The 20689-nt window shown below is 33.9% G+C and overlaps 2 protein-coding genes across 7 annotated transcripts; one reads left to right on the top strand and one right to left on the bottom strand.

Moving 5' to 3' along the window:
* Positions 1-2684: 2684 nt before the first annotated feature.
* LOC140803373 (SUMO-activating enzyme subunit 1A-like) lies at positions 2685-6073 on the bottom strand. Its single transcript, XM_073159235.1, has 10 exons — positions 5906-6073; positions 5790-5841; positions 5475-5670; positions 5110-5189; positions 4885-5001; positions 4573-4623; positions 3476-3542; positions 3230-3333; positions 3045-3149; positions 2685-2959 (listed from the first exon to the last, which is right to left on the bottom strand). Exons 1-10 carry the CDS (start codon positions 5986-5988, stop codon positions 2843-2845), a joined length of 972 nt encoding a protein of 323 aa, XP_073015336.1. The 5' UTR covers positions 5989-6073; the 3' UTR covers positions 2685-2842.
* A 1570-nt stretch (positions 6074-7643) lies between these two features.
* On the top strand, positions 7644-11723 carry LOC140803372 (uncharacterized). Of its 6 annotated transcripts, none has more exons than XR_012111858.1 (8): positions 7644-8484; positions 8560-8745; positions 8841-8997; positions 9271-9328; positions 9534-9620; positions 9718-9757; positions 9971-10115; positions 10700-11723. XR_012111858.1 is itself a non-coding variant. In XM_073159232.1 (5 exons), the coding sequence occupies exons 2-5, from the start codon at positions 9260-9262 to the stop codon at positions 10806-10808; spliced, it is 363 nt and encodes a 120-aa protein (XP_073015333.1). In that variant the 5' UTR covers positions 8972-8997; positions 9222-9259; the 3' UTR covers positions 10809-11723. The 6 variants fall into 6 exon arrangements, 3 of the variants coding, with proteins under 3 accessions (XP_073015333.1, XP_073015334.1, XP_073015335.1); XR_012111857.1 differs by having other exon boundaries at positions 9222-9328; XR_012111856.1 differs by having other exon boundaries at positions 7646-8484; positions 9230-9328; positions 10004-10115.
* Positions 11724-20689: the final 8966 nt, after the last annotated feature.

Here is a 20689-nt window from a genome sequence, read left to right as displayed (position 1 = left end):
CATGAGAGCTATGGAAAAGATTTGTTGAATCAATTTTAAAATTAGTTAGGTAACTACAGACATGTCCTCGAAAAGAAGTTTTACCCAACTACTCATTCGTAAACTACATAAATTTATTTACTACAAAGAACAAGTATAATATTTTTCAACTTCATCACAGAATATGAAAATTAAGTCGTACATGAACGAGAAACACACAAATCATACGTGAATAACCTTTAAAAAATACACCCAAATAACTTGCAATCCATTTCGGTTGTTGTAAACTTACAAAAAAGAATTTTTTTCCATACATTTACACTAAACAATTCGGAAAAGAAACAAAATTTGTAAATAACACAAACAGTAAGATTTTCCCCAAAAATACTCACATTAATGGCCAGTCACAAGGTTGGATATCCAATTTCCTTCCGCACAATTGTTTATCTGTCAAAGTTTCTGGCTACGTCGACGGAAAGAGAACGAGAACAATCTATACATCAGTCCTTCTGATGTTTGATTCAGCTGGAACAAACGACGATCCACAGATTGTCGAGAAGATTGCATACATCTATCCGGATCTATTCACGTTGATGTTGGCTAGGGTTTTCGTCCAACATATTGGGTGGACGATAGTTGTCGAAGGAAATTTGAGGATAGGACATACTGTCTATCTGAATTTAATAATTAAACAAATATGGGAAAGGGTATTTTGGGTACTACATAGTTAATTTAATAGTTAATCACACTCTTTAAAGTCAAACCAAACGCAACACCTATTTCAACACTAAATTCAAATCTGAAGTAATCATTTTTTTAATCATTTATGTGATAATCATTTAAGTAATCCTATCATTCAAACCAAACACAGCATTAATATAAAAAGTAATACTTTTTCATGGATGACCCAAATAAGATATCTGTCTCACAAAATACGACCCGTGAGACCGTCTCACCCAAGTTATTGTTATAAAAATTGAGAAAAAAAACTTAAATAATTACTTTATTTCATTATCAAAAACTTTAAAAAAATATTTTCATTAAGTTCTTAGTTTTAGCATGACAAAAATTTTTGTGAGACGATCTCACTGATCGTATTTTGTGAGACATATATCTTATTTGGGTCATCCATGAAAAAATATTACTTTTATGATAAGAATATTATTTTTTATTGTGAATATCGGTAGAGTTCACCCGTCTTACAGATAAAGATTAATGAGAATGTCTCACAAGAGACCTACTCTTTTAACATAATCCATAGCTTCTTAAAATAAAATTAATACCAAAAATATTTGAGGCTGTATGCATAAAATTACTAGTCAATTAAAGCAGTCCATCTAAATACAACAATAATAAAAATAAAATTAATAATTGATTGGCTATAATAATATTCATGTTGGAACCAATTCTCCATGCACCGATTCCCCGTTGCACCTCATTGAAATTAGGACAAAAATGAACACAAACAGCAAAATCACTAACCAAGCCATTGCAACAACCATGCACCTTCCACCTCCGCCGCCTCTCATCCTCCTGCAGCCGCTTTTCTCTGCCACGTTCCCCGGCTCCACCACCGTCTTCTCCTCCTCCTCGACCACTCCCTCTTCCGACAAAATCGAACCCGAGAACGTGCATGATCGCGATCGGCTCATTTTCCCATCATCACCACAATTTTCATTCATGATCACTTCTTGTTCTTGGATCATCACACCGCTATTAACCTCATAATCCCACCCCAGTGCAATCTCATTTTCCACCTCCATCGAGTCGAAAACCAGGCGTCTCCCCTTCAGTTTACCGCTCATGATCACATCCCTTCTGTCCATAATCACTTCTTCAACAGCAATATCACAGTTTCTTGCGTTCGAAATCGTGTCCGAAGGCGATATTGTGCTTTGAAGAGAAGACATGAGCTCTCTAGGCGAATTCTCGAGTAGCTGATCAAAAGAAGTTAAAATGTTGCCACCTTTTGATGTGCCAGTTAAATCCCTACGTTGGTTCTGTGGGGGGTTGGGTTTTTGTAAAGATATCATCAAATCTTCTTCAAGAATCTCGAGTTTTTGGAACAATTCTTGGTTTTTCTCACTCAACTGTAATTCGTTCGAGTTTCCTGCTTCTGATGATTTTTTCATGGTGGGATCTGTCTATTATGTTGGTTATTTTCTTGATGAATCGATGTATTGGTGATGGTGTTAATGGATGAGAATTTAGTGGGATTTGAATTTGCCCACGTTCCTGATTTTTCTACTTTTTAAATTTAAAGCCTAAAGTTCTAGATTACGATATCTCCTTTTCTATCGCTGTTCTTGTTAAGGATAGAACACAGTGATTGAAAATGGAAAAAAAAAATCGGATTAAAATATTATGGTGGGGATGTACATTCAGATTTTTTTTTCAAATACCGAATTCCCAAATTATATTTTTTCTCAAATGTCTTACAAGAATGTTACTCATCGATATAACTCAAAAGTCCAGAATGAGAAATTATGTGCAGAGTTGTCACGATTATGGATGATTAAGTCAAAATTATTTGAAAATCTATGTGAAATTGATTTAATAAGACACTAATATTGTAAAAGGGTTTTTTTTTTAAATCAGGTTTTTTTAAATCCAAGTGTTTATCATCTAAGCTAATTGCTCGACACGAAACTGCTTCTATTTCTTTTTAAAGAGCTACTTGAAAAGGTATCCAATAGTTCTGGCTGTTTGCTTAAACAATGCTGCATTGAGTAACAGATTCAGATTCAGATTCAGATTAAAAAAAAACATCATTTTCCTAGACGGTAGTAAACATCTGTATTCCAGTGAGCTGGAAAACACGAACCATTAGCCTAATCCGAATAATTAATCGAGAGCCTAAACTTCAGCCTTCAGTTTTCGCCTTGGATATATCTTCGATCAAACCTTTACCATCCATTGCATCGTAAAAGAAGAAATTTTTTAGCGGATCACCCTTGCCTGATATGGCTTTAATGACTTCCTGCGTGGATGAAATTTTGGAAATCAGCGGATACTGTAACTCATTTGCACAGCTACATTCAAGAGACTGTTTGGAAACATGGTACCTGGCCAAGGATTCCACCAATGATGGCACAAACAGGTGGGAATTCTGTTTTACCTTTCAACAATCTCACCAGGAGGGAGTCGGGTATCAGCGACTCACTCACTGACTACATAAGATTATAAAAGATCAGGTACAAAAATGGATGTTACTCAACTGTATGATTGATGAAAAGTGCACAAGACATACGTTTGCCTCACAAAGTTCCCTCCTCAACGTTTGGACATTGAACAAGTCGGAGGTCGATGTTTCCCCTGGACTGCGGCCTTCAAGCTCTTCAAACTTTTCTATCACTGAAAAGATTCACATAACCACTTCCAAAATGACAAGGTATAAAAATTGGTAATCACAACATGTATCAGGAGCAGTATAAACCAATTGTTTCCACTTCAGTAATCTTCTGTATTGCAAGAAATGACGACACCAAAATCATACCTCTCATAGCTAGGTACAACTTAGAAACCCTCTTTGGAAGTGATTTCCATGGGACAAAAATAGCCTCCTGTGTGGAACAAAAAAGGACATACGCCTTATGAAATATCAAGACAGAATTAGCAAAAAAATCAAGATTGTTAAGTGCATAAATAAAGAGGCAGATGGAAGCTGAATGATAATGAGTTGGTGTGCGGTGAGCCAGAGGTGAGATTCATGTTATCAGGAAACAGTGCTGGTTTCCTCCATAAGAGAGTATTAAGAGTCAGTTTTATGTTTCGAAGTAAAGAGCTTAAGCCCAAAGCATCTGACACCAGCTACTATTACCATTCACCCCTCAGCTTCAACAATCGGAACTATCCCTTATCATCTCCCATCTGTACCCTCATCTCTAACCCGCAGTTAGCATCGGCCAGGCTGATAAATGTTCTTGATATCTGATTCCCTACTCATGATCAAAATAGATCAATAATTAATTAACCACCTCTTAGAAGGAACTTTAGAGGTTCCTTTAGAGTGTCTAAAGTTCCTTTAGTGTTGCAACAGCAGTGGTCTATAAATTGGTTTCAACATGGCCTCTAAATTTCTCTTCTTTGCATGAATTAACTATCCAGTAAATGATCTTGTCGGTGATCCAAGATGGATAAGTTTGTCCTTATAAGCTGACCTAAATAATTTTCTCATTTTACCCATCAACTTTTTTAAGCTCTGAAGTCTGAAGTGGATCTTTTATATTCCAGTATTCCACAAGAAATAATGATGGAATTTCTACTCCATACTATATCAATAAAACTGCAGCCCACAAACAACAGACAAACTAAGAACATGCTTGTTTTTATCCTCAAAATTCTGGAGTTACCAGTTTACTACTACCAGTAAAGTTCTAAGCTCAGTTTAACTTTCTTGGAGGTTTATGCATCTTATATGCCATGTCAAAAGAAATTCTACAGCATCTCCCAATAAGAGTAAAATGGTAAGTCCAGCAATCCGAGTCACAGTCTATTTTTATGCTTACATTTAGCAGAAACTAAACCATCATCTATTGTAAATAAATTGGTAAGGTGAGAGGTTAGAAAACTGGTCAAGCATAACAATCATACCTCAAAACTGGGATACTCTACAAGGCATTCAAACTTCTCATCACCTTTTTTCTGCCACAGGAGAGAGGAAAAGAAATTGAATTTCGATTTCAACCAAAAATACACAATGAAGACACGGTAATAAGTTCAGCTGAATAAACCACACAAAAGACTGAAAATCTCAAGCTCAATCCCATAAATCACTTAACAAGATCATTTAATTTAAGCAATTCACAGTCCATTAAAGGAAATAAAATCATGGAACATGAAAAGCATGTGCCACACAAAACCAAATAATCGCAAGGTAAAATGTTGAACTGAGTTATATATCACCTTCAAGTATGTGTAATTCTGCAAATCAACAAATATTTCAGCACATGTGTCTCTGCAATCCAATGTATAAAAGGCAACTCGTTTTAACATTTTGCGGCACTTCTCATTAACAGATTTCTGCAGTAGATTCATTCAAAACAAATAATAAGAAACCTGCATTATGAAAAACAGTAAAAAACAACAGCCCAAAGTTTAACTTTCTCCAACTACATAAGGGATGCTGACCTTTGTTGCTAGGGAGCAACAATTTATAACTACCGCGTCAAACTTCCCAAATAAATCAATACTAAAGCTAGATAATTCACCTGAAAGAATCAAGAAAACTTCATATTAGATTAAGAAGTCTACGACAATCATAGCAGCCAAATCCACGACACTTGGACCAGTTGATGATTAAAGAAGATGAAGCAAAAATTAAACCGGGGTTTTCCGGAACATTACTCAACCAGAGATCATAGATATTCGAAGCCACACATAAGTACAAAAAAAAAAAAAGAATCCACAAGCAAGAATCCAAGTTTCAGAATTATCTCCAAACTCCAAACTCCAAATCAAGCAATCTTTAATCCAAGACGAAGCCAGGATCCCACCTCTTTCAACAGAAACTCTAACCATGGGGTTAAAATCTTTCAAAGACTCGCAACACAGCTCAGCAAGAGATCTCCCAGAGTACACGCTCTTGTCTAGAGGTATCAAAAAGTTGGCCGACAACAACTCCTCAGTCGCCAAACGATCATCGTTTATAGTCACACTGCCTACTCCAGCTAACACAATATTCTTGCAAAACTGCATCAATATCAGAAAAATGGTTATCATAAAGTTCCCAATTGATTCAACCCCACCTACAATAAAACTAAACCTCAAACTCCGACAACTCAGGCATCATAAGAAAGTAGCACAAATACCTCAATAACACTGCCTTCAAGCCCACTGACGAGTATGTGAGACTTGCTCAGCCTGAAAATCAAATAAGCATTATACACACTGCGCTAGAAACAAATAAAGCAAGAATCTTTAATACCTTCGTTGAGCATCGGCGCCCCATACACGAATTTGGCGATCATAGAGAGCAGTTTCGTGCTCCGTTAACTCTTCTCCTTCCATTTTCGAGTTCAGCCTGAGGTTAACAGACCAAATAAACCCTAAGCGGGAAATTAAGCTAGCAGGGGAAGGATCTCAAAAGCGCGTTTTAATTGACAAATAACCATAAAATCGCTCTTCACCATAAAATCGCTTATTCAACAAAAAAAAAATCGAAAACAAATTAAATCTATTCAAGCATTAATATTAAGAAAATTTAAGTTAGTAATTAATCCAAACATGTTCCCTGATTTCTTACCAATTACTTTTGTAAAAACATAAAATCATATAATTTGAAAGAACGATATTTCTCTTCATATATACAAAAATGTCCAAAATACGGAAACAAAAAATAAAGTTTATAGTAAATACCTTAGATTTAAAAACCTAGAAACGAGCTTTTGCTGATTGTTTCTTGACAATAAATTCGAATTCTCATTATCTTTTTCTATGTCGTCGTTTTCCAACAACATTTTCAGACCTAAATCAATAAAATATAATCCATAAAATGTAATCCATATAATCCATAATTTTTTTCCAAAATCCATGAATATTATCGTATATCGACAAGTAGTACACATACCTGAATCATGAAGGTCGTGTATCCATACTTTGGACATATCCCCGGAACTTATCTTGAAGTTGAAACTAATGAGAAGTGTAGATTGAATCTATTATATAAGCTTGGTGGATTCATGGGGGCAATACTTTAACAACAAGAAGTTGTTCATATTCCATTTTATCAGCAATTAATGACTTTCAAACAATTATTATTGGCAATTATATTATTATTATAATTATAATAATGAAATAAAAAGGATAATTCATGCAATTTTAGACTCCTAATATTCCTCCCTTTTTCAGGTGAATTGCACACCAACAGTCGAGCCTGCATTTTAATTATAATTTTGTCAGTGATATCACAAAAATATATAGAGGTGAATTGAAATATTTTAATACTAAACAAAATTTTGAAATAATTTTTTTTAATTTAAAAAATTAACATTTGTTAAACGGGAGTGTAATTTTCGACATTGATAAAAGTAATAATATTCCCGAAAATCATTTAATTTACAACCAAGTTAAAAACATAAAGTTTATATTTTAAATGACAAATTTTTTTTTAAAAGAGAGAAAAATGGTTTTCATTGGAAAAATATAAAAATAACTGTTTTTAATTTGGATTCCGATTATTTATTATTTCTACGTATTAAGATTCTAAAAAACATGAAAGGCCTTTAAATAGAAGTTTAAGCGTAAAAAAATGTTTGTAATTTCTAATATAATTTTAATAAACTTGAGCCAAATAATAGTTGAGATAGTAAGCCTATATTTTTTAGGAAAATAATCTCGAATTGTTAACTTTTAATAGTATTAATGCTTAAATTAAAAATTCAAAAGATCAACACAGTAACTTGTAAATCACGTTAAAATTATCTATTTGAAGTTAGTATTATGAATATAAGAAAAATGAAGTATATAAATACAATATAAAATATGAATTTTGATTTTCACTATCGACATTATAATGTTATGTTGACGTTAAATATAAAAATAAAATATAATAAAAAGATTGAAATTTGACATCATAAATAATTAAATTTAATACAAATACACGTCTGATTTGTTTTTAAATTTTGTTTTTACTAGATTAAATATGACACTGGGAACTAAGAAAATAGAATCGTTTTTCGCTTTATGTATTAGCGACTGCATAAATGCGACTCTCGCTTACATATTCATAGTCCTCCGTACACAGTGGTCCGAAGGCTCCGCTACTCTTCTTCTCAGGCCGAAAGCGGCGATGGAGAAACAGTCCATTCGATCATTGAAGAAAATGATGAAAATGAAGGAGAAATTCCATTCAGCAAAGGTGGGCGGCGAGGATATCATCACCGAAATCAGCGATTTAGTAGAAGATCTCTTACAAAAAATCCTCAGCCAACTGCCGGCCGTATTCTTCGCATCATCGGCGTGCGTCAGCCGCTCATGGAGCGCTCTGTTAGATGGAAACTGGGTTCCTTAGTCTGATAGGCTGTTATGGATTTTTAACTGTAGTTTGCTGATTTTTGAAACTGGATAAACCAAATCTGTTATCATATAAACCAGATATTTTGCAATGTCATAGACTGTGCGAGTTCGATCCATAATTCCGTGCAAATTTAGCAAGGGTACTTAAGGATATGTTTAAATCCATACTGACATGTAAGCTTTTAGTTTACTGTTTTTCAATTATTTTTTAAGAACTTTATGTAGCAATATGATTTGTGGCTTCTAAGAAAATGCAGCGCGATCATAGGAAAATCTATCTGTATGGTGGACGATTTTGAATTTTAAGCATTCGATTAGTCTTATTTTATCTCGGCTCTATCCAATAATATTATGTCTCTCTGTTGTTATGGTAGGATGCTGTGGATGAGGTTGTGAACAAGGTTTCTCGGAACCAATTCGACCTCATTTTGTCCTGGTATCCTTTGCCCCTATAACCCCTATTTGCACTTTATAGCAGCTCAGGAGCTGGTATTGTTCCCAGTTCTCTGATATGGGTATCCTATACATGGTGTTTTAGCTGGGTAACAAGTCGATGCTCTGCAGATTGAAGAAAAATTTAGTCCCACGATTCCATAGTTTTCACTGTATCTGAGTGAGTCGTTGGGAGAGACGTGCTTACTGATGAGCTAACAGAGGTAATTACTTATTGTTACGATGTTTATGGTGATTCGCTGCAATAATCTTGAACTTTTGTAAAGTCAGCATCACGCCTCCGTGCTTATTACTTAGGTAATTGTTCTTTGATTTAGCCTTTTAAAGTGTTGATTTTTTTTTAATTATATACTAGGTCAAAAAACATTCTACATTATCATATAACGTTACAGACTTATCGGTTAGGTGCAATGGGGAACACATGAGGAGTTTGAAAATTTTGGAGATGGGTCTCCAAAGGAGGAACTTGGGAACATAGGATTACTATTGATAGTTGGCTTTCTACCAGGAATAAAGACAAATATCATTTCATTGCCGGTCAACCATCAGGTAATTGTTGTTGGTTTATGTTCCTAGAACAAAAATGTTAAGCTCGATGCATACTTTTTATTTCAAAGTTTTAATGTACTACTCTGGAGATGTGGCTCTGTACTTGTGATCTGAGAGTTTAAAATTTGGAAACACAGCTACCTTCTGTGCTAACTGCTAGTTATCATACGATAGTCCGAATACCATTGTATCTCAATTCGCTTATATTTGATATGGGTGCCAAGAATCTCAGTCACCGGGCCTTCACACTGATGACTTTGTGATGGATATCAGACATTATTCATCAGCTGTTTCGGAATCTTCATCTCCTACTGGAATCCTACTATTCGTTGTGAGTTACATTATCTTGGGATTTTCTTTATCATTTTGTCTTAACGATGTTTCAAATAATTTGGTTTGTTTTTATCCAGAAAATCTAGACATGTACAATTTCTTGAACATTTTCCTTGTTTTGAGATTTGAATGACCCCCTATGGATGTTATTTACCTTCGATATCGGCTTTAGCGGTGACTTATCTCATGTTATTACTCTGTAGAATGGTGCATTAAATTTTTGTTAAGCTGATCATGTTTGCAAGTATGGAAACCGGGAACTCTAATACCAGTTCAATAGTCAAAGACTTGTAATAACTTTATTGAAGTTTTAGACAATTTTTGGAATTTTTTATTTGAAAAGTCTACATTTTAAAATGTTTCTCACCTTTAATTATTATGTGCCAGGATCTTGGAGAAAACATCAAACCTATCCTACAAGTGATGGGTGAGTATTGAGTAATTATATCCAGGCATTATGCATGATATGAAATTAATTGTATATGATATACATTGATGTTTAAAGTGAAATACAAGTACAGTTGTCAGTAAGTGGAAGAAAAGTTAATTGTATTCATATAAATAGTTGAGCCTGAATTTTTGCGTATCAGCATAGATTAAGATGAACAATATGCCATTGTTTGTTGCCTGTTGTTGGCAGAGTACGCCTTTCCAATAGACACTGTCATTGTAGGGACTCCGATTGTCATATCTTACACAAATGTCCAAGCAGAAATGGTACGAGACAATGTTCCTATGCTGCTGCAGTTGCACTTGTATCGCAAAGGACATGAACAAACGAGAAGGTGAGGTTTCTTTAATTCTGCCTTACACGTAAAGTTTCTCATAGAATATCATGTGACAAAAACTTGTTTCACACCAGTTGATCATCGCTCGACTGTAATTGTTTAGCTTGATTAGGTCTCTGATACCAATATCTCCTATATTTTGGTGGCATATTTATTTGTTAGATGTTGGTGAAACTCAATTTGATGTCATTTTATCAAGCGGCATATCACCAATTGGTACTCCATACAGTTTCTGTTAAATGTAATGACAGTCAATTTTGCTCACTGCTGAGAGATTAACACATCATGAACATCTTGATGGTCAAGCTATCTTGAATCAAATTTATGACGAGGTAGCTTTTCAAAGCTTTTTTTAGAACTTATCCAAGCTTTACTTCGATAATGTATTCTTATTTTGAGCAGATAAAGTGAACAAAAATTCTGAAAGTATATGCTTTCGTACCCAAAACTAAGATTTAAGCTTATTAATCGTGTTGATCAGCAAGTTTCCAAGTTTCCATGGGAAATGAGGCATGTATCATTAGTTCTTTGGAGACCATTTATGCATGATAAAGTCCTCTCTAATGCGTTAATTTATACAGCTTGGAGATCGCGTTCTGGATCCTGTTCTATACATTGGAGTCACGAAAAAAAGAAGATGTTCAATTGGGACGGAGAAAGTTAGATGGCTGCATTTTCTGGAATTTATGAAGTTAGGGTTTTTTTTTCAAGGACTCACTATCTACATTCTAAACTTGGTTAGCAAAATGACATTAATCGGTAAAAATAGTTGGAATGCTTCATGTTTTTTGAAATCTTGAGATTTAGTCCAATTTTAGAACGTGTGATGCTTACTATTTTGATGAAATTTTGTTCTGTGGAGGCGGAAATAAGAAACTGTGTCGTGTCTTGAGACAAGCTTCTAGGGACGACAGCTTCTCTTGTTTTTCAGAGGAGATGACATTAATCGGTAAAAATAGTTGGAATGCTTTCATTTTGTCTCGGACTCCAAAGCCGCTTTATCATCTTGCAATGAAGTCTCTGATACCCTCCGACATTTGAAACAAAGTTGCGACAAAAGAAAATTTTTTGGTGGCATCATCTTCACCTGCTGTTGTCCTGGTGACTCGTTCTTTGGGCAGCCCTGTATTGATAGCTCCCCATTTTTGGAAAACTTTCCCGGTGGTTACTTTTTCTGGAAATTACTGCGCTGGGGAAATAGATCGTGGGAAGTTGAGTATGTATGATGTAGGCGTCTCTGTTCGGAGCTGTCTGCACTTATACATTGCTGTTTACCTAGTTATGTCATATACTCCGGCTCCACAGTGTTAGAACCCGGTGGATGTCTTTTGCAGTTTTGTCTTCTCTTGAATCGATCCTTGTGAACCTGAAAATTTCGAAAGGCGGGGTAGAGGACTCGTCGTTGCTGGGAGTTGAGTGCATCTAGTAAGTATATAGTTGGTATGAGCGCACATGACTTAACTTTTGTGCAGACTGTAAGTTTGGTGCATCTTCTGTCCGTATCTGTTATTTGATAATTCACACGGATGCCCAAATTGCGATATTTAATTGATAATTTTGTCACTACTCTTAAGGCACGATTAATAGTTATTCTATAGTTTTGTTTCATTTATTGTTCTATATACATGAATATTTTTATATGTTGCGAAGTTTCTTTCTTTACAAATGTTGAACATTACCATATAGTAATTTTGCCAACAAGAATGAGAAGCAAAACATCATAGAAAAATTGGAAAAGAAAAAAAAAAGAAACTTGATAAATAATAGATCAAATTAATAATTATCTGAAGTATATTCGAACATGTTCGAGTTTGTCTTACTTGTTCATTTCAATGACACAAATGCATATCCATCTTATTTATCTTGCATTTTCCCACATTTAATGGCCAATTTCAAACGTAAAATTTAATGTATCAATGAAAATAATCCACCATATGACGATAATCTCTTCCTATTTATATTCAATCCACTACCAAAAATATTGCTCAATTAATTATTATTATCCATAATAACGAGTTAATAAAACATAAATAATTGAGAAATCTTATGTATTTGAATGTGAGATACTATATTTTCTTAAAAATTATTCGACTGAATGTGGAATTTCTCATCATAACCATTTCCACACAAAATTTTTGTGAAACGGTCTCATCAATAAATTTTGTAAGACATATATCCTATTTAGATCACCAATGAAAAAATATTAAAATGTTTATGATCGAATTTTTCCAATTCTTTATATTGTCTAACAAAGACCTGCTACCATCTTAAAATCTTTATTTCTGATTTTTATTTTATTTTTCAATTCTAGCTCTTTCAGTTCAAACACATATTTAAATCAATATTACAAAACTTGATATGATATTGGCACGGCTCAATCAAACAAAATGACCCGATTCTCGGGCGATTTGATTTGATTGAGTCGTTCCAACATCATAATTAGCAAATAGGAGCAAAAAATACCACAAAAACTATTTTTGAAATCCCATAAAACATTACCTATATTGCATCTTGATATCATGAAGAACCTCAATGATTTGCTGTTTCAAATTCGAGACCCAATTATAACATATCCCTTTCTCGACTCAAAAAAATAATCATGAAGAAAGAATTCATGGACTCATTATTTTATCAACTCCTTCTGTATTCAAATGTGTGCCTTGGGATGGATAGGGAAAAAAAAACAGATGATAGAAAATTAGAAGTGAGAACGAAGGAGAAAACATAGAAACTTGTGTTTTTGATGTGGCAAGTTTTTGCCACACTCAAAAGGTTGGAATTTATATAAAAAAAATCCCTATTAAGTCTTCCATGAAACATAGTGGTTGGTGACATATATGTAATGACACAAGGTGTCCCTATCTTTAAATCTATTAATCAATATTAATGACTATTTTAGAGCATTTGCCAACTTGGAAAAACCTAATTTCGATACGAAAAGTTACCATTGGCACATCATTAAGCAAAATCTTTCTGCAATGGGAAAATAATTTCGACAAAATCACGAAAAATATTGGACAAGATGTTGTCGTGTCTTGTTAAGATAAAGGTCTGTATGATAATTTTTGCACGTTTCTTGATTCAGATAAAAAAAAACTATGAACAGTAATAATAATTTGAGTTAATCAATTTTAAAAATTAGAACTAAGAAAAATTAATTGTCGATGAAACCCGTTATGCATAATAGTACTTAAAAGAATCTGGAACTAGATCGAGAAGTGACACTTTTAGTTCGAAACTCGAGTTGGATGAACATTATGTTTAAATATCCATATTCGATGATTTAAAGAGTTTGCGACCATTGAATTATGGATTTTAAAGTTAAATTCACGTTGTGCTTGAAGTTCAATAAATGAAAAGGAAAAATGAGTCAAGAAAACAAGTTATTGCAAGCAAAAAAACCAAATATGAAATTTAAAAATATTACCCTATACTTTTTTTAACATATTTATTGAAAAAGTTCTAACAATCATTGGGATTTAAATAACGTTTCTTCACAAAGTATCTAACTTGTAAGATAATTAATTTTCTACAATAATTTAGATTCCATTGACAATTATTAAATTGTTTTGGGTTTAGAAGTTTCCTCTTACTGGCTAAGTGGTTGGCCAATTGACAATTGTGGATGGGATTCCCATTATTATAAAACAATATTATTTTAAACAATTTATTTATTTTTGTCTGTTATGTATATAGTGGAATACATTAATTACTGGAATCAAATCTATTTGGAGATATGCACATGAAATCATCAATTATGATTTAAAAAAATTCGTTTTATTGCTTATTTCAATTTAATATCTGGGAAATAACTTTTGTTTTTAAACCCATTTATGCATTTTTTTTCCTATTAATTTCCTACTAATGCTCTCCTGGTTATCGAGCACTGGATAATTCCAGACTCCTCAAGTTCAAGTCTTCACAAAGATGATTGTAATATCCTAAATAAATATATCATCTCGTCGTAGTTTTCATTTTGCGTTTCGATCAACGAATCAAGTTACCTATGCTTTGGCTAGGAAAGTTGTTTCTATGCATGGTCCGGTGAGATCACACCATCTACTACTTTTATTTTCAATTTCATTGTAATTATTCCGAACTTGTTCTAACAATATTCACAGAATTTTCCAAAAACATAATGTTGAGTTGAGAGAAACAAAAAATCTTGATTTTTATGATAATAAAACTTGTTATTGTTTTTCTAACATTTTTACTCTGAAGTTGCTAGCTCAAGTTGGAAGCTGAAACTCGAAATCAACCAAACAGAAAATCTGGCAAGCTGCAGTTTTTCGATAAAATTTACACTGAATAGAAACACAACTTTCCATAAGTTGTATTTCACAACAGCTTAGTTGGTTTGAATGTTGTTTAGGCAAAATATTAGTCGCAAGACCGAGCTGTCGGAAAAGGAAACAACAATCAGCTCAGTATGAGCAGTTATGATATTTTGGTCATATATATCAACTTGGTTATTCAAATAGAACGATTCAATATGTATTACGAAGCTAAGAGAATGATCTACAAATCATCTTCATAAGTTAAAGTCTGAATCAGATCAGAAGTAGCCGATAAACCAAGATGAAGTCACTTATTCTGCACTGAATGAAGAACATGTTCCAAATTGCAGACAGTCTGATCTATCAAGAATATATCTCTTATACAAACTCAGAATTGAGTGATTCTCGATTACAAAGCTAAGAGAATGATCTAAAAATCATCTTAATAAGTCAAAGTTTGAATCAGATCAGAAGTAGCCGATAGACCAAGATGAAGTCACTAATTCTGCACTGAATGAAGAACATGTTTCAAGTTGCAGACAGTCTGATTTGTCAAGAATATATCTCTTATACGAACTCAGAATTGAGTGATCTCGAGTCTATGAAAAGCTAAGAGGAAGGGCTACGACTTTCATATTCATTATTGTGCCTAGAGATCGATGAATAAAGAGTCATAATCAAAAGAAGAGAATGGCTCACTTGGAACAACTCTCATCAAATCAGTAGCTCAAGCTAATCAAATCAACTTAGTCAGCAAGATCAGCTCAGTTTGATCTTGAAATAGCATTTGAAACTGATTTTTATTTTAAAAATTCGAATTTTCATATTTTTCTAACACGCACACACACACACACATATATATTATAGCTTGTAGCAATCTTGGAAAAAATGACATACCTCCTTGTCTGATTGCCCAAATGATAAACAATTTTTTGTGTTGCAAACTAAACTCGTAGAAGATCCCATTAGTATAAAACTTACAGCCTAGTTGTACACGATCAAAAGAAGCTTATTGATTAAATTTGAGACCAATGTGCTTCCACAAGAAAGGAAACAAAGGACAAAGTTGGAGTTTCGGCCAAGAAGTTCCAGGCTATTGCCACCATCAATGGAAAAGAAAAAATTCAAATTTCAGTCGTATATTATCAAGAAAACTTGGTACCTTCACTCCAAGTTATATTTATTCTGTGGTACTCGAGTAAAATACCAATTAGATCTTCCATCTTATGCTAGCTTGGTTAGCAATTCTTTTACATTTGTTGATTGTGTTTAATGACTAATAAGGGACACTTTCAATGTTTATGAATATTAAAATTCGTAAGCATGTTTTGATTTTGTGTTGGTTAAAATTTATGAGTTTGAGTTGTTTATTCTTGTTGAAGCTAGATGGTTGAGTCATATATTCTCGTGTTTGATATTATGTGCTATTATTTGAGCATTGCATATTTTGAAAATATTTGCATTAGATAGTCATCCATCTAATTTTATCAATTTCAAGCTTTCAAAAATCGAGGGAGATAACTAATTATAAATTTAAATGGGAGATTGATTTTAAATATTGAAGAAGAGATAAATTTTGTACCTAATCTGATTTAAAAAGCTATCTTTTTATTCATACAAAAGAAGGAGAAATATGTTGATTGAATAACTGTTTATCCAAGTTTTGTGATCATAAAAGGGATTTTTGGGTTGAGAAACACAAAAAATCTCGATTTTGATCATAAAAAAATTTGTTATTGCTTTTCTAATATATTTACTCAAATATTAAATTTGCAGCCTAGTTGTGCACGATCAAAAGAAGCTTATTAGTTCAAGTTGAGACCAATGTGCTACCATAAGTAAGGGGACTAAGGCCAAAGTTGGATTTTTGGCCAAGAAATTCAAGGTTATTGGCATCATCAATGGAATAGACAAAATTCAAATTTCAGTCATATATCATCAACAAAACTCGATACCTTCGCTCCAAGTTTTATTTATTCTATGGTACTTGAGTAAAATACTAATTAGATCTCCCATCTTATGCTAGCTTGGTTAGCAATTCTTTTACATTTGTTGATTGAGCTTAATGACTATCAAGGGACATTTTAAATATTTATGAATATTGAAATTCGCAAGCATGTCTTGATTTTGTGTTGGTTGAAATTTATGAGTTTGAGTTGTTTTTTTTTTTTTGAAGCTAGATGTTTGAGTCATATATTCGTGTGTTGGATATTTTGTGCTGTTATTTGAGCATTGCATATTTTAAAAATATTTGCATTAATTAATCATCCATCTAATTTTATCAATTTCAAAAAATTTCAAAAATATAGAGGGATAACTATTTATAATTTTAAGGGGGAGATTGATTTTAAATATTGAAGAAGAGATAAATTTTGTGTTTAACATGCTTTAAAAAGCTATCTTTTTTATTCACACAAAAAATGGAGAAATATGTTAGTTGAATAATTTTTTATACAAGTTTTGTGATCATAAAAAAGGTGATTGTTGGGTTGAGAAACCCAAAAAATTTTGATTTTGATGATAACAAAACTTGTTATTACATTTCTAATATATTCACTCAAGTGTAAAACTACTAGCTTAATTTGGAAGCTAAACAATAAATCAACCAAACTGAAAATCCAGTGATCTGCAGTGTTTTGATGATATCTCATAGCTCGATGATGCAAATGACAAGCCACCAAAACGATCGAATATAAAACTCAATTTTCCACAAGTTATATTTCACAACAGCTCAGTTGGTTCGAATCTTATCTAGAAGAAATATTAGGCACAAGATCGAGCAAATGAGAACAAAAATAACAATCAGCACAGTCTGACCAGTTCTAATATTTTGGTTATATCTCCCAGCTTGATTATTCAAATAGAACGATTCAATATGTGTGACAAAGCTAAGAGAATGATCTACAAATCATCTTCATAAGTCAAAGTCTGAATCAGATCAGAAATAACTGATGAACCAAGATGAAGTCATTGATTCTGCACTGAATGAAATAAATGTTCAAGATTGTAGACAATCCGATTTGTCAAGTATATCTCTTTCGTACGAACTCAGAATGAAATGATTCTTTAGTATATGGAAAGCTAAGAAAATAGATACTATTTCACGTTCATTGATTTGTTTAGAAATCGATTAATCAAGAGTTATAATAAAAAAAGAGAACAACTTACTTGGAACAACTCAGATCAAATCAACAGCTCAAGCTAATTAGTGCAGCTCAACTCAGTCAGACCGGCTTAGCTCAGTTTCAGAAAATGACTAGAAATACGAATTTGATCGTTGTAAAGTCAGAATTCGCACACAACATTTTCAAGAGTCATATTCTTGTATCTAACGTGTATATCATTCTTGGAGGTCATATATACAACATATCAAGATCAAATACAAGCTTTGAAAGAAGATTCAAAACATGAGAAGACTATATGAAGAAATTAGTTAGAATAAGATCAAAACCAAGTGTAATAATACATTTAATATATACATACACTGTAAAAATCCTTAGAATGAGAGCAAGACCAAGTGTGAGGATACAGTTGATATATACATACACTGTAAAAATCCTCACACATAAACATGAGAGTTGAGATTCAAAGTTTAGATAAATGACTCCACATAAAGACATTAAAGATTATGCTTGTAGTCTTGACATAAGAGTCCTTAACTATTATGTGTATTGTGATGTTGCAGCCTATAATTGTGAGTGTGATAGGAGTTTCAATTAAACAATGAATAATTCCCAAGTTGAAGTGGGTTTGTACAAGAGGTTGTACTAATAAAAGTTCTCCAGTGAATTCTTCTTAGGTGGAAGAACGGGTGTTAATAGTTGTTAATCTTCGAACACAATAAACAATGAATAAGCCTGAATGCATTATCGGACAACTACTAACACCCTTTCTTGCTATTAGGATGAAGTGCTGAATGCATTAGGATGGAGTGCTGTCCGATAATAAATAGGTGTTAATAGTCTCAAACAATGAACCCTCCATAAGGATGGAGTGCTGTCCGATAATGCATTCAGGCTCGATCGTGCAAGATCGCAACATACTATAAGCGCCAACCGTGACAAATCTTTCAATCAATGTTTCTGCTGGTAGCCCTGTCTAATATCAAAGAAAACTTTAGCAGGCGGCTGCATTAATTGTACCTTATTTATCTAAATGGAAAACAAGATCACTGTTAAATACATCCACAATGGAACTTCAGCAACTAGAAGCAACAAAATAGCAGGCAAATATTAGGAATTTTTTGTGGTAATCGGCAATTGACATGTCCCTGGTGAAAGATTTAGTTATACGGCAAGCTTCTGCCAGAAACCACTTTTCAGAAGAACTCTTGTTAACAGTAGGTGGCTTAAGTAACGAATTTATACTTTATTATGTCTAGTCACATGTGAATTGAAAACCAGGAGTTTATCCAGATTTAATATATAAGAATTACATGAATATATTACTCCGTTATTTGATTTGACAAGAAAGGCCTAAGAATTAGTATACAAGAGTGAAATATATGAGAGTTTCGACGCTAGGGGTTTGTTTCCACGTGTGCTCATATCCCAAACAATAATTTCATAGTTTAACAGCTTCATGAATAAATATCACAATTTCCTTTTTTTTATTGATAAGAAATGATTTAGTTAACAAACATGGATGTACAATTGAAATATAAGACATCTTTATGGTCGTTTTTTGAAAACATAGAATAAAAACCCAATTCGTATATCAATTCTCAATGCAAACACATTTTCTCAAGTGACAGCAATAATATTAAGGAGCCTGATTCAATTTTGCATCCATTTGTAGGAATGAAATGAATTGGAGAGCTCAACACTCCTGCAGGTGTTGTTGCACTCTGCATCCAAAAGATCTTGAATTTTATGAGGTTTGTGTTTCTCTTAGAAATAAAAGATAGCAGTAAGAAATTGCTGCCCAAAAAAAGCCCTAGTGAGAGAAAAATTTGAAAATGCCTATCCCTCCCTACGGCGACGTATGTTGGTCGACATCATTCGAGGTTCTACTCCGGTGACTGTCGCCGGCTGCCGTCGCATCTCATCGTTCTTCTCCGACCACCGGTTAACCACCGGCGGCTCGTTTTTTCGGTTTCCTTCTGTCAGTTCGTTTTTTTTTACCCACTTCTCCTTCATTCTCGGACCTTCGTTAGCTCCCCCATTCGTCATCGGCGCCGATAGACAACTGTTGGACGGCCGATTTCTATTTATATTCAACACTCCATTTCAGTTTAGTCTCAAAAATTTTTACGCCGATGGACTTCAGAGATGTGGTTAAGATTGAGTTTAAAACTTTTTCACTTAGAAAGGTGAACGGAGGATTTTCGATATTGTGGTCGGAAACAACAAGGAATGCGACTTATTTTCTGGAATTGGCTAGGGAAGAGGCAGCATGGGTCAGTTCAAAACTCAAGGAAATATTACACAAGCATCAACCATCGCTGGATTTCTATCGCCTCAGGGGAAAAAGCTCGACAGTAATATTACAAAGATTTGCTAACAGGAGAGGGCAGTTCATTGAAATCTCAAGATTCAACCTGTTGGGGAGGAAACAGAACATCATTGTGCCAAGCGGTGCAAACTCTTTTGGGTGGACAAGGATTTCAAACATACTCACTAGATTTTTGACAGCGAATGCTCAGAGACCGTTTAAAGCTACAGTCGATCATGAAAATCCCCCTACCAAAGATATCCCTCATCACAGGCCTCTACCAAGAGCAGCATGGGACTTCCAACGAGATTTACAGAAGAGTCAACAGACTTGTGAAGCGAAACGATACGAGAGGAATTGGCAAGAAGCTATTATCGTCACCAAGGAAAGAGTTAACATACAATGGGAACAGATTGAAAAGATATTAGGCAATGATGTCAAGAGAAGAATCACATTATACCCATTCCAGGCAAATAAAGCAGTGTGGTGGCCTTCAAACCGGACGGAATTTCTTCGTTACTTTCAACTGCGAAGGGGATTTTTTGATGGCGGCGTATCTTTATTGTTCGAGGAATGGAGACCAAATATCAACTCGTCGCCTACAGTCTACAGGTGTTGCAACAGCTGGATAAAAATTTATGGTTTGCCGTGGAATCTCTGGGAATTCATCAACTTTAAAACTATTGGGGATCGGTGCGGAGGATTGGTGGAGATCAGTCATGACACATTATCTTTCCGAGAGTTGGGAGCTGCCAAGATAAAGGTCAAAGGTACCAGAGATGGTTTTATCCAAAACAAAATTATGGTACAACTAAACGGGGAAGAGTTGGAGCTCGACATATCTGTGGAATCTTTCGACAT

Source organism: Primulina eburnea, chromosome 10 (assembly GCF_022965805.1).
Source record: "Primulina eburnea isolate SZY01 chromosome 10, ASM2296580v1, whole genome shotgun sequence".
NCBI lineage: Eukaryota > Viridiplantae > Streptophyta > Magnoliopsida > Lamiales > Gesneriaceae > Primulina > Primulina eburnea.
Note: the sequence above shows the minus strand (reverse complement) of the source record. Positions and strands in the feature narration are given on the sequence as shown.

Bases quoted from the DNA above. Each gene is read 5' to 3' on its own strand.
- LOC140803373 (XM_073159235.1), bottom strand. From the start codon at position 5,988: ATGGAAGGAGAAGAGTTAACGGAGCACGAAACTGCTCTCTATGATCGC. The intron at 5,002-5,109 runs GTCAGCATCCCT...AATCTACTGCAG, and splicing joins GTTGCTCCCTAGCAACAAAG to AAATCTGTTAATGAGAAGTG. The intron at 3,334-3,475 runs GTATGATTTTGG...GAATCTTTTCAG, and splicing joins GTTGTACCTAGCTATGAGAG to TGATAGAAAAGTTTGAAGAG.
- LOC140803372 (XM_073159232.1), top strand. From the start codon at position 9,260: ATGGATATCAGACATTATTCATCAGCTGTTTCGGAATCTTCATCTCCT. The intron at 9,329-9,717 runs GTGAGTTACATT...ATTATGTGCCAG, and splicing joins CTGGAATCCTACTATTCGTT to GATCTTGGAGAAAACATCAA. The intron at 10,116-10,699 runs GTGAGGTTTCTT...TAATTTATACAG, and splicing joins GGACATGAACAAACGAGAAG to CTTGGAGATCGCGTTCTGGA.